At 35.1% G+C, this 12743-nt stretch overlaps 1 protein-coding gene across 1 annotated transcript in view; it reads left to right on the top strand.

The window, feature by feature from the left end:
- Positions 1–12743, top strand: part of LOC117108037 — an 81571-nt gene that overhangs the window by 26951 nt on the left and 41877 nt on the right. Inside the window, exons 27-39 of the mRNA XM_033249883.1 lie at positions 56–336; positions 958–1160; positions 1658–1835; positions 3104–3406; positions 4666–4686; positions 5162–5458; positions 5606–5647; positions 7095–7333; positions 7828–8108; positions 9593–9867; positions 10818–11020; positions 12188–12365; positions 12552–12572. Of these exons, the coding sequence (XP_033105774.1) occupies positions 56–336; positions 958–1160; positions 1658–1835; positions 3104–3406; positions 4666–4686; positions 5162–5458; positions 5606–5647; positions 7095–7333; positions 7828–8108; positions 9593–9867; positions 10818–11020; positions 12188–12365; positions 12552–12572 (2522 nt within the window). The remainder of the gene's footprint in view (positions 1–55; positions 337–957; positions 1161–1657; positions 1836–3103; positions 3407–4665; positions 4687–5161; positions 5459–5605; positions 5648–7094; positions 7334–7827; positions 8109–9592; positions 9868–10817; positions 11021–12187; positions 12366–12551; positions 12573–12743) is intronic.

The following is a 12743-nucleotide window of genomic DNA, read 5'->3' as shown; positions in this document are numbered from 1 at the left end:
ATCCAGGTCTATATAATAAGTAATCCTAAACAATACCTTTCTTTATTTGATTTAGTACACAATGCCGTCCAATTGATGAGGAACCAGTTGAATGCGACCCTGACAACGAAGCCCTCTACAGGGCAAATGATCAATGCGGTATCCTGACAGATCCGAATGGTCCATTTGAACCCTGCTTTGGCAGAATTCCAAATGAAGGAATCTTTGAAGATTGCATATTTGACATGTGCCATATTGGAGACACTGCTCAATTATGCAATAACTTAGAGGAATATTTTGATAGCTGTAGAGAAGCTGGTGTACAACTTAACTCATTCAGGACACCAACGCTTTGCCGTATGTTTGAAAAATTGTTCTTCAACTTGTTTCATAATTTTTTTGTATTGATGGATCAATACACATATTATATTTTACTGTTAAAACGTACAGTGCATAGCAAAGGAACATAGCAAAGTAAACTTTAACCCAATTGTCAAAACAAACTTTTGACATTTGTTTTAATTTTTGGATCAGCCTGAGAGCCTCACTGCTGTTCTTGTTCTGCTGCTGCTGTTCTCGCTCTTGTTTTATAATATGTTAAATGTTTCGGGAGTTACATATTCTTCTGTTGAGTGCTTTTGCCTATGTTATTAATTATGTAAATTTGTGTACAGCAGATGCAGCTAATTATGTTTTTCCATTATTCTTATTAATACTTTTGATCATCTTGTTTCTTTTATTATTCTATAGATATATAATTCTGAAATAAAAGATGAAACGAAATAAACAATTCTCAAATAATTACCAGCAAAATTTAGGTTCAATGTGAAGAAATATAGAAACAGTATTTATAGTTTTATTAACTGGTATGGAAAATAGTTCATTATTTTCAATTTTCAGTTGTAATGGAAAATATTTTTGGTCAACACAAACCATGTATTTTTATTATTAGTTTAAATATTTTTTATTGATTTGCAGCACTGCAATGTGGAGAAAATAGCCACTATGAATCTGCTATGTCAGCCTGCACTCCCTCGTGCGTCTCCAACGAACCTGCAGAAGACTGCGAAGAGCCAGAATTAGAAGGATGCCAATGTGATGAGGGCTTTGTACTCAGCGGTACCATATGCATTCCTCTTTCGGAATGTGGTTGTACAGACGACGAGGGATTCTATTTCCCTGTATGTTGTCTTTTACTCTACCTGTTTTTGGTTTAAGGAATGTTTGTCTCTAGCAAACTAACGGTTGTTGTGTCCTGACAGTGTTAATCTTTAATATTTTGTGAAGTTAATTTTAAAATGATGTCATCAAATCATATTTTAGGAAGTTAATTTTAAAATCAATATATAATACACATTTCTACATTAGAGCAAATAGAAAATTCATATTTTTAATAATTTGAAAAAGTAAACTGTTTGTGACCAGTGGTTACCTAAATATAGGAACCCTGTATTTTCACACATATTTTACAAATTTAAGATAATTTTTTGCATATTTAAGCTACTTTGCATATGCATGGACATGTGACCTAGTAGGTGTAATTTTTGAAATTTTATTCTTTCACTTTTGCAATTTCTTTCACTTCAGATGCTGGATTGCCTGGCCTAGAGTGTCATACTCAGTACTAGGCAACATATATTCTTTTAATTGTAATATTTTTGTTATTGTATCTTTAAAGTACCAACATCGGTGGACCGCCCTCAATTGCTCTATGGAATGCCACTGCGCTGCTGGTGGGGAGATTGTGTGCAATGATATGAGCTGCAATTCAAACGCGGCATGTCTGTCAGTTGAAGGAAACCACGGTTGCTTCTGTAATGAAGGCTATGAAGGAGATGGTGTTGCTACATGTGAAGGTATAAAATAATTCAAACAGTTATTTTAATAGAGAGAGCAGCTTAGCTAGTTTAGTAGGCTAAACTGGTGGTGTAGCTACTGTGTGTGCTCTGAACCATGAAGGTCTTTGCATAACATTGGTCCCCAGTTTAATTCCCATCAGAAATTTTGGCTGGGTCCCTGGAGACATGATTTATTACCATTGTGGCAACCCAGGGAAACGGTTGTATGTTCAGCACTATTCCGGTCACATCACAACATACCCACAGCAGACTATAACAAGAAAGTATTCCAATACAATGGGATACTAAAGGATCTGATATCCTTTCAGGACCTAGCAATCCTTTACCATGTGCACGCTGGTTTCTGGCAGACACCAGTGAACACTTGGTCACACAATGGTGTACACTCCAATACGGCAACAGGCTGAACAGGCTGTAAAAAGTACATAGCCTCCCTCCACACGGCACTTTTACAGGCAGCTGCCAGAATAGACAAACCGACCTAGGTCTAAGTGATCTTCGGTTCGCTATAACAAATAATACTTTTACAAGTATATGTTATATAATAGAAAATAATAATAATTTAAAAAAAAAACAAATACAAAAAATATAAAAAAAAAATTTTAACTTTAAAAATAAATAAATAAAGTAAAACATGCACTACCTTGTCTTACTGTACTAAGTGTAAAAGAGTTAAAATATAAAAGACCAAAAAAGATATTACTATCTGGTGAATACTGTGTTAAATAGATGACAGGCATAAGGCTGCAGTGCTTAATTTGAACACATAACGAACATATGGATACAAGCATTGTCCTTAACCTGCCTAACTCTCAATGTGAGGGTTATTCAAGGAGCCCATTATCAGACTCCAATTAAAACCTTACACTGGCCGAGTTTGAGCAGGGGTCTTCAGAACAAGAAGCAAGAACCGCTCAGCAGAAATTCAGATTAGGCATTTAAACTAATCCAATTCAGTTTTATATAATTATGATTTTATTATACTTGATTTACACTTTTCTGAATGTATCTATCAAGTTCTTATTATTTATATCAAAATTATTATTATTATTATTATTATTATTTATATTAATGACAAATAAAATAATGAACTTGAAAGTTGAATCAATCCATTCCCTTCAACATCTCCATCTTCTATAGTTTACTACATTGCATACATCTTGTCATTCATTGCAAGTTATATCTATGCTTCAGTTTGTATACATTTTTCTCTACAACGACCTCAATTTATGATACATTAAATCATTGATGTTTTTCCTTTTCAGAGGTTGTACCACAAGCAATTACCAATGAGGAAATCGCTTGTGAGAATGAAGATATCGAGATAGAATGCGGTGCAGAGAACATTCTAATTCAGACTGCTTTCTTTGGACGTCTGGAAGACGATGTTTGTGAGGGCAATGACAGAAATCCAGATCTTTCCTGTAGTGCAAACTCAGCACAGTTCTTGGTTGATCAACATTGCAACGGCTTACATTCCTGCACCATCCCGGCGAATGTGCTCTTCTTTGGTGATCCGTGTGAAGGCACAAGCAAGTACCTCAGAATTACGTACCAGTGTGTTTCAGGTAAGGATATGTTCCATTTTTTTGCCACACAAAATTATGAAGATAGTTTAACGATTACAATGAAAGTTTAAATATATAATGAAAGTTTAAACATGGCATGTTTCTTTTCTTAAAGACAAACCATGATTTGTCTGTCTATTTCGTGAATACTTACCTGGATAACCGACTAATTGCCATTGTTCCCAAAACAGAACACCCCTTCGAAAAAAATGGAACAGTCCGATCCAAGGCGCCACGTGCGAACCGTCTCCCTAACAAACGTCCTCATCCCCTTTTCGACATTGTTTGAAGTCGGATACATTCTAGCCTTTGACAATTACTAGCAGTCTTTTCAAGCAATTCTGTTCTCCTTGGATTTATTTTTGCTTTGGATTTATTTTTGCCTTGGATTTATTTTCAACTTGTGGTTGACAAGATATCCTTTTTTATTGTAGTCTCGATTGGCATGTCCGCTCGCAAGTCTTTGTGCTCGGCGTGTGGGGGCCCCAAATTGAGTGTTAAGCTCGACCGGCACTCGGAGTGCCCGTTGTGTCGCTTGTGTAGCAAGGCTGAGCCTTGCGCAATTTGTGCGCGCTGGCCCCCGACTAAGTTTGCGGCGGCTCTGGATTGGGCAGCTCAGGCTGCCACTCGATCTCAGGGTTCGCTGCCGGCTGCGTCGGGGGTTGTAGCGGCGCCGGATGACTCGCCTCCACCGCTGGAGGATTCTTCGGCTTCGTGTTCGGTGGGTCCTTCCCCTCCGCTGGATCCGGCGCTGGTTTCGTTGATATCGGAGCAGGTGGGTCTTTATTTCCCTAACCATGGTTTGTTTTTCGATAAAAGACAAACTATTCATTCTGTCCTACAACCTATGGTTCGTTGCCCTAGACTCGTTGTCGTCCGGCCTTTTGCCACCCTGCCTGATGCCAATCGGCCGGGTGCAGAAGGCCGGGTGGAGCCCATAAACTTCATACGCTCCTTGCATCTCTGTAACTAATAGGAAATATTAATATTACATCTATCCCAAGTACAAAAGCCTAAAAAACTTAGAAACAGATAAAAGCAGTGGAACTAGCTCTATTGCATAGCTAACCTGCAATTTGAGTTGTAGCAGTACATGCATTAGCTATATCATCATCATCACCTTATCATTACTATCTGTATTTTAATCATCATCATTATTATATATACATTTAAAAACAAATTCTACATTGTTGATGAAATTTTTTTCTCAAACCACTTTTTAATGTTATCTAATCGGAAATGTATATTTTAATTCACAGAACAAAATAATGAACGACAAGGTAAGTTTGAGCTTTTTTAGTATTAAGGCCAACAGGGTAAATGAGAAAGATGGAAAAGCAAATTTTAAATAGACATTGTTGAATGCAAGACATTCTAAAGATAATTGTATATTTATTAAATTCTACATTATGCTTTCAATATTCCTAGGAATCTGTTAATTACTTTTAGTTAAACTTGAAAAAGTATATTTAGTACATTGATTTCATAGGTTTAGTCCAGCTCAGGCCGTCTCTTTCTTTTGTATAATATTGATGCTTTTCAAAATTATTATTTTTAAACTATTTAAGTTTTCTACATTTTACTTTATATAAGTTATATGAGATAATCTCTTAGCCCAATTAATTCTTTACATGCTCCTGGTTGTAAAGATTGAAAATAAGTTCAGGATAGAAATAAATCTATATTTTAATTAAATTTAATTTAATATATTATAAATTACTAATAATTGCTGTTAATTTCACATTTTTTTCTTAGAATATTCTGCACCATTTACGATGAAGGTGTGCGAGCGTGACAGAATGAATCTTCACTGCGGCCATTCCAACATTGACATCATGGAATCCATGTATGGCAGGACAGATCCTGACAGCTGCCCTCATAGAAGCATCCAGACAACTGAATGCAGAGCAGACAGCTCCCTCTCGGTGGTCCGTGAAAGTTGTCAAGGAGAACACAGCTGTACAATTCGTGCTAATAATGGTGTCTTTGGTGACCCTTGTCGTGGAACGTATAAGTTCTTGGAAGTTACATATCGATGTGGTTTCAGTGGTGGTAAGTCTGTTTGTTGTTAAACAAGTCTTTCCTCTGGTTCCTAACTAGAGGCTTGTAAATGCGTAAATTGCTACTACCTTTATATCTAAATCGACTAGATTGCATTCATTATGAATGTATTAATGGTTTTGTTCATTTTCTTTTTAGATCAATCAGCACTTCGTTCAGTCTGGGAAGGTATTCAAGAAGGTATGAATGTTTTTTCAATTGTAATGAATGCATACATACATAAATGCAGCTCAGTCCTCATAATTAAACATTTGCTCTTTATGTGTGATGAGTGTATGTAGAGGAAGGGTTCGGTAACTGCTAATTGAGATATAATCAAGTCATAAAAATTCTTTAATTCTAACACATTGTTACCTTCTTTTCACTTTCAACCTTCTCTTTCCTAACTCTGAAGAGAGGCGAGGGCGAGGTAGGTTTACTTTGCTTGTATCCTGTGATTTCTTTTTATTTACATCTAAATATTTTACTGTAAATTAAATATTAAAATAATTGAGATATAATCAAGTCATAGAAATTCTTGAAATCTAACAGACTGTTACCTCCTTCTTTTCTCTTTCAATCTTCTTCTCTTTCATAATTCCGAAGGGAGGCGAGGGCGAGGTAGGTTTAACTGTCTTTACTTGTATCCTGTGATTTCTTTTCATTTTCATCTAAATATTTTACTGTAAATTAAATATTAAAATAATTGAGATATAATCAAGTCATAGAAATTCTTGAAATCTAACAGACTGTTACCTCCTTCTTTTCTCTTTCAATCTTCTTCTCTTTCCTAATTCCGAAGGGAGGCGAGGGCGAGGTAGGTTTAACTGTCGTTACTTGTATCCCTGTCTCTTATACACATCTAGATGTGTATAAGAGACAGATCCGGCGGCTCTTGAACGGATCAAAGAACAACAGCATCGATTGGAAAGGGATCTCATTCAAGTCAGAGAAGAATTAGCATATAGAACTAAGGTAACACATCTTGTTAAGTTTTATTATTGAGATTTCCTTTTGAAAGACAAGATATTGTTGTTATATTACTAATGACCAGCTCTGGCAAAACCCTCTGTTTGTCGCAAATTATAATTTCCCTCAAGCACCCAAAACGTTTGAGAATCAGAATTTTGAACATTTTCGTGTTTTTGCATTTTATAAAAAAGAAGATATATTGAAGAACATTTCTGCAAAATATCAATCACCAACTCTAAATGAAAAGTATATTAAAATTATTTTTAAACTACAAATCTTCATAATAAACTATGATTTTTGAATCTTTGGAAGCTGTTTTCTCAAAACCTAAATATTCATAACTTCGTTAATACTCCACCAATTTCTATCAAATATACACTACTTTAATTAATAATTCATGCAGAATCTAAATATACCAAAAACTCAATTTAAAATATTTCCTACAAATATATATATATATATATATATATATATATATGACGCTAAAGATCATGGCAAACTGTTGATCACATTCATGACAATCTTGATATCTTGAAGTGTTGTTATTAGCATGTACGTTTGTCTCATCTGTTCAATGTTTGCTCAGAAAGAAGGTTTAGCTGAACCATAGAAACCCGATATGGATCATTAACAGGGAATTGTAATTTTTATGTCATTTATAAATTCTGTTTTACAGAGAGTGGCAAGTGCTCTGGTATTGGAGATCCACATTACACCACATTTGACGGCAAGAGGCAGGATTACCAAGGCAATTGCACCTATGTCTTTCTTAGAGATGCCCTCAACAGCCCACCACAATTTACTGTTTTTGTCAAAAATCAGTTCCGTCAAAAACCAACTGTGACGCTGGCCGACCATGTCATTGTTAACGCGACTGGATATGAAATACGATTAAATCATGCCCATGAGACATGGGTAAGTAATATTAGTATTGTGTTTCATAGGTAATACTACAATAAACATCAAATGCCTTGTAACATTGAAAACAAAATGATGAAGTGATGTACTTAGATGAATAATAATATTCTTTATATAATAATTTTCTAATTGGGAGAACATTGACAATTGTTTATTTATCCAGCTAAGTATTCAAATAATAGACTACACACATATGGAACAGTCACTGGCAATATCTGATGTACCAATTAATATCTGTTGTATAACAAATACTGTAAATAAGAATTCTTAATTTTAACTAGCGAATAAATTCAAATGTGGATTCTAATATAAGAACTTATCATATGAAGATGCCATTTTAACAATAATAAATATCAGTAGATAATGAATCAACTCTGTATAATTGTGATTCTTTTTTTCCAAGAATTGTTGCATTATTAATTAATTAATTGCTTGATGAAAAAATAAGTATTTCTAATATGATCGTTTTAAATGACACCAATACATTCTAGGTTAATGGTATAAGAATCCGCCTCCCATTTTCACCACTTGATGCCGATCTGACTGTGGAAATGATTGGAAGAAATGTCATGGTGTCATCGGGCATTGGATTTTGGGTAACATGGGATGGTAACAATCGGGTAGAGGCTGGTGTGAGTGACCAGTACCAAGGCCATACTGAAGGTTTGTGTGGAGACTACAACGGAGATCCAGCCAATGATTTAATAGTTGCTGGTGGTGGTACTACACAAAATGGCAATGAATGGGGAGACAGCTGGAATTCTGATCCAAGGTATGTTTTATTGAATCATTAGGTGAACATGGCCCTTAGATTTTTTCCAGTATGTAATTACAGTTATAGTTATAAAGAGCTTACTACATACATTAATCACTTTTTTTTTTGCAAGGAAGGTTCCTGGAAGTAGTACAGTAGTGCTTTTTACCACTCTCAATGCCACCTATGTGGCGTTATTAACGCTACCTGCAGACCCCAGATTAGTTAATGCCACAGAGCTATCGGCATCAATGTTTTCTATTGAAACCTTCAACGCCAACAATTGTTCCACAATGCTAGCTGAAAAATCAGAAGTAAAATTGTTCATTTAAAATACAGTAATCATATATAAATTACACGCACAACAATTCACAAACTACTACTAGTTTAATGCCAGCATTAACATAGCGAATGCCATTTGTGTGAACACTTTGTAATTTTTAACTGGGGATTAGCTTATGCCGGCGTAAGATACGCCAGTCTTACGCGTTGTGTGTGAACATATCCTTAACTAGCTATGCCTCACTCAAGGATATAAGAAAGTATAATACATACTCCAAGTATTGAAATACAAGCCATTGTGTTGGGTTTCAATATTTCGACATTAATTATGTCATCATCAGGAATGAAAAATTATCCATATTAGCAAGCTTATATGCACTAGTACCAAAAGTGTTTAACCAATCAAAACATTACCTCTAGTAGGTGACATAGCAGTGATTTAAACAAAAGATCAAAGCATTCTTACTCTAATGATCAAAGATACCTACAAAAACAAAGAAAGCTCTTTTGAAGCTCTGAGCCCATGGTTAAGCAAAGGATGTAGTCTACGTATAGAGAACGCTTCTTTAAACAATAGAATAGACCAGTTTCGGGAGCTGTCAATAATGTTAGTACTAGAAAATATTAAACCTAATTTGTTACTTTACAGACGACATTATCATTTTCAAGTATACCCTGTAATCCTAAAACATCTAGATAGATGGCGTATTATAAATGCATTATTTTTATTATTATCACCTCAGCCCCAATCATGGTGGGCCTGAGGTGGGCGTGGCCCTTCGTTTAGTACCTACACTTTTTCCTCATAAAATATATAGCGCCCCCAATGTCATTAAACAAATCTCCCGGAAATGGGTTCTTCCAACTTTGAACCCCTGCATTTGGGACCAAAAATGTGGGGTGGTCTTGGGGATCAGTCACCAAAAATTGTTAGTTTGTACTTCAAATAAGTGGTCTAGAATTAGAGGTGTCTGAAAAACTTACATAATGCATCATTATTTATCATAGCATAGAAGCTTTTTTTTTTCATTATTTACCATACAAGTCCAACTACAATTATTATTTTTATTATTATTATTATTATTATTTTCACTAGTGGAGGTGTAACTCCATACCAAAGTTACTATCATGTGTGCTTAGATTATACTAATAAGTTGTTTGACCATGCACTGTATATTATCATATTGGTACTCTGCACCAATGTTTTGTTATCTGTATAGATGCGAACCATCTGAAATCGAACCAAGGGAAATCAGTGAGGCTAAGCGTGCACTGTATGCATCTCCAATAATGTGCGGGAGGATAACTGATCCTGAGGGAGTATTTGCAGCCTGTCATGAAACGATTGATCCCGCTGGGCCTTTCGACGAATGTATGTTTGATATGGCTAACCTGGGAGACACAGTCCAATTGTGTAACAACCTGGAGAATTATTTCATCGCTTGTAGAGAGAGAGCTATACCGGTTCAGACTTTCAGAACTGATACTCTATGCCGTGAGTAGCACTTAAAGATTGAAAAATCCTAATAGACATTTAAAATTATAACTTTTTCTTTTTTGGGGGTGGAGCTAGAGAGTGGATGGTACTGAAAAATAAATAAGTTGTTGTTGGTACAGTAATTTAATTTAATTTTCTATAATGTTAAAGTTTCTTTTTAGTACAATACCTGTTCACAGATGAAGGTAACCCATATTTGTAACTTTGCTGATATTGATTATTTTTAGTTTTGTTTTTTGTAAACTATTTTATGACGCACCTTTGTTCTTTCAAATGTGCCACTGTTTGAAAAGTGTATGCCCAAATAAATAAATAATAATAACTGTTAAAACATGAAATAAATTTATTGCAACTTTTAATAATAGTGATATTATAATAACATCACAATTAACAGTAAATTAAAGTCAAATCAAAGATTTAAACATAAATAAACAGCAACTTTTACGGAAGGGTCAATACACAGTTTAGCTGAAGACTGCACAGGCTGTCAAGATAAAACGCATTATATCGGAAGACAAAAGATGTTAAAGAAGACACACACAACCCATAATATCAAAGGATTAAACATTAAACAGATTGCATTGTAAAAAAAATAGTTGGTTCAATAAGAAAACAAAGTATACATGAAATATTTACATATTACAAATATTTTACATAAAATATTTGTTTAAAATATGCAAAGATACATTTAAGAAAATTATACATATGATAATTATGATGTTATGTTAGATAGACATTTGAGAATATATGGTCTCCATTTATTTTCATTTCATATTCAAATTTTATTCTTAATCTCCAAGTAGGAGAACATATGGACAGATGAAATACAGCAAAATATTTCATACAACAATATCAGAAAAAACAGAGCCAATCAACAGTCTCATACTCCACTTGATTTGTAAATGTTCAGTGACTTACAACGGTATGTTTATGTTTAATATTTGCAGCAATAACTTGTCAGGAAAACAGCCACTACTCAACATGTACATCTGCATGTCCTATAACATGTGCATTCGATGATGATTCAGACATATGCGAGGAACCATGTGTAGAAGGCTGTGAATGCAACGAAGGATATATGCTCAGCAATGGCCGATGTGTACCAACAGAAGAATGTGGCTGCATGGATCCTGATGGCATCTACCACATGGTAAGCACTATCACGTGTTACCATCTGTCACATCGTACACAAATACAGCATGGTTTGAGATGAAGTAGTGAATTATGCTTCCTGAGATGTCGGATGATTGGGACTACTGTACCTCCCATTGCGAAGCGTAGGAGGTAGTATCAATCATCTAACAACGAGGGAAGTAGAATTCACTGCTTTACTGAAAGAAATCCATGTTGTATTTGTTTTTTGAGATACCTCATAAACATTAAACAACAAAGCGTCCATGTTCATATTCGCCAATTCGATCTGTGTTACAGTTTACGCATAGGCAGGGGTGTGGTAGTCGCAGGGGTGCGGTAGTCGCAGGGGTCCCAATTTGGAAGAAATCCCTTACAAGAGATCTGATTAAATTTTATTTTGCTGCATATGATGATACCCATCGGCACCGAATTAGCTGACAGAATTCATAACGAAATAGTAAAAACATACAAATATTATGAATTTGCGAGAGATTAGTTGTTTTCTAGGAGATTCTTGCTTGCGGGAATGCGGGAAGCCGTCCTGATTTCCTGTAGTTGCAGGGAAGTAGTAAAAAACTACCGCACCTCTTACCAGGTAGATTTGACCAATGAAATGCTGTTACTACCTAAGTAATATATATGAGGTATCTTGATAATGATTACCAACCACTTGATAATGCCTATTGCTTTGTAACGTCACCTGTCACACGGTAATATCTGAAACGCAACCATGTGGTAGAAAACCTCCTAGTACAGAACATTACTACCATGCTATATTTTACCATGTGATAACATATGTACATCCGGTAACACCTACTGTAACACTCTTTGTGGTAATGTACAAATACAACATGGTTGCAGAGGCAAATTCCGGCCATATAGAGGTGCCATAATAACAAATTTTCTTACCTCAGCCCCAACCATGGTGGGGCTGAGGTGGTATAGATCCTCCTTATGTGAAAATACTGCACCTCCCTGGGCCCCTTCTATTTTTAATGCCTGGACCCGCACTGTTGATCATGAGGTGACTGAATTTTCTTTTTCTATAATTATTGTTTTACTCTGGAATAAATGGAAAGAACTGTGTGATCAAATGGTTTTGCCTTTGTTATTTGCTTCTTTTTTATTCTAAAATGTATAAGTGTATTCTTGTGTAAAATAACATTTTACTATTCTCTTTAAGCTTGGAGACGAGTGGGTGTCGCCCAACTGCACTCTGGAATGTATTTGCCAATCTGGAGACAATATTGTCTGTGAGGCAATCACGTGTCATGATCATGCTTCATGCTCAAGTATAGAGGGTGCTCATGGCTGTCATTGTGAACCTGGATACGAGGGAGATGGTATAGATACTTGTGATGGTAAGTTGACATATGTTTTTAATGATACCATCAGAAATTTTTGTTTCAGGAAGAAATCCAATAACGATGAGTTTTTTTCCTTTCTAAACCTGACATTGATTACTTCATATATTTCAATCTTTATTTCCTTAAAAATTCATCTGTTTACGATTGATGTTGATTAAATTTTTTTCTCACTGCTTTCAGAGGTGGCCATACCAGAGGATGGTAAGTTGTTTAGTTATTTTTTAAATCGTGTCATGATACAATATGTCATTGAATGATATCATTTATAAGTAAAAAATATAAAATATGTAGTTGATGAAATATCACAAATTTTACATGAGGAACATAGGTGGAGTTTCAATTGTAATTTATTACTTTATTTTTATATACTTT

This window comes from Anneissia japonica, unplaced genomic scaffold (genome assembly GCF_011630105.1).
Source record: "Anneissia japonica isolate Jap-2015-1 unplaced genomic scaffold, ASM1163010v1 scaffold287960_len3192837_cov198, whole genome shotgun sequence".
Classification (NCBI taxonomy): Eukaryota; Metazoa; Echinodermata; class Crinoidea; order Comatulida; family Comatulidae; genus Anneissia; species Anneissia japonica.
Note: the sequence above shows the minus strand (reverse complement) of the source record. Positions and strands in the feature narration are given on the sequence as shown.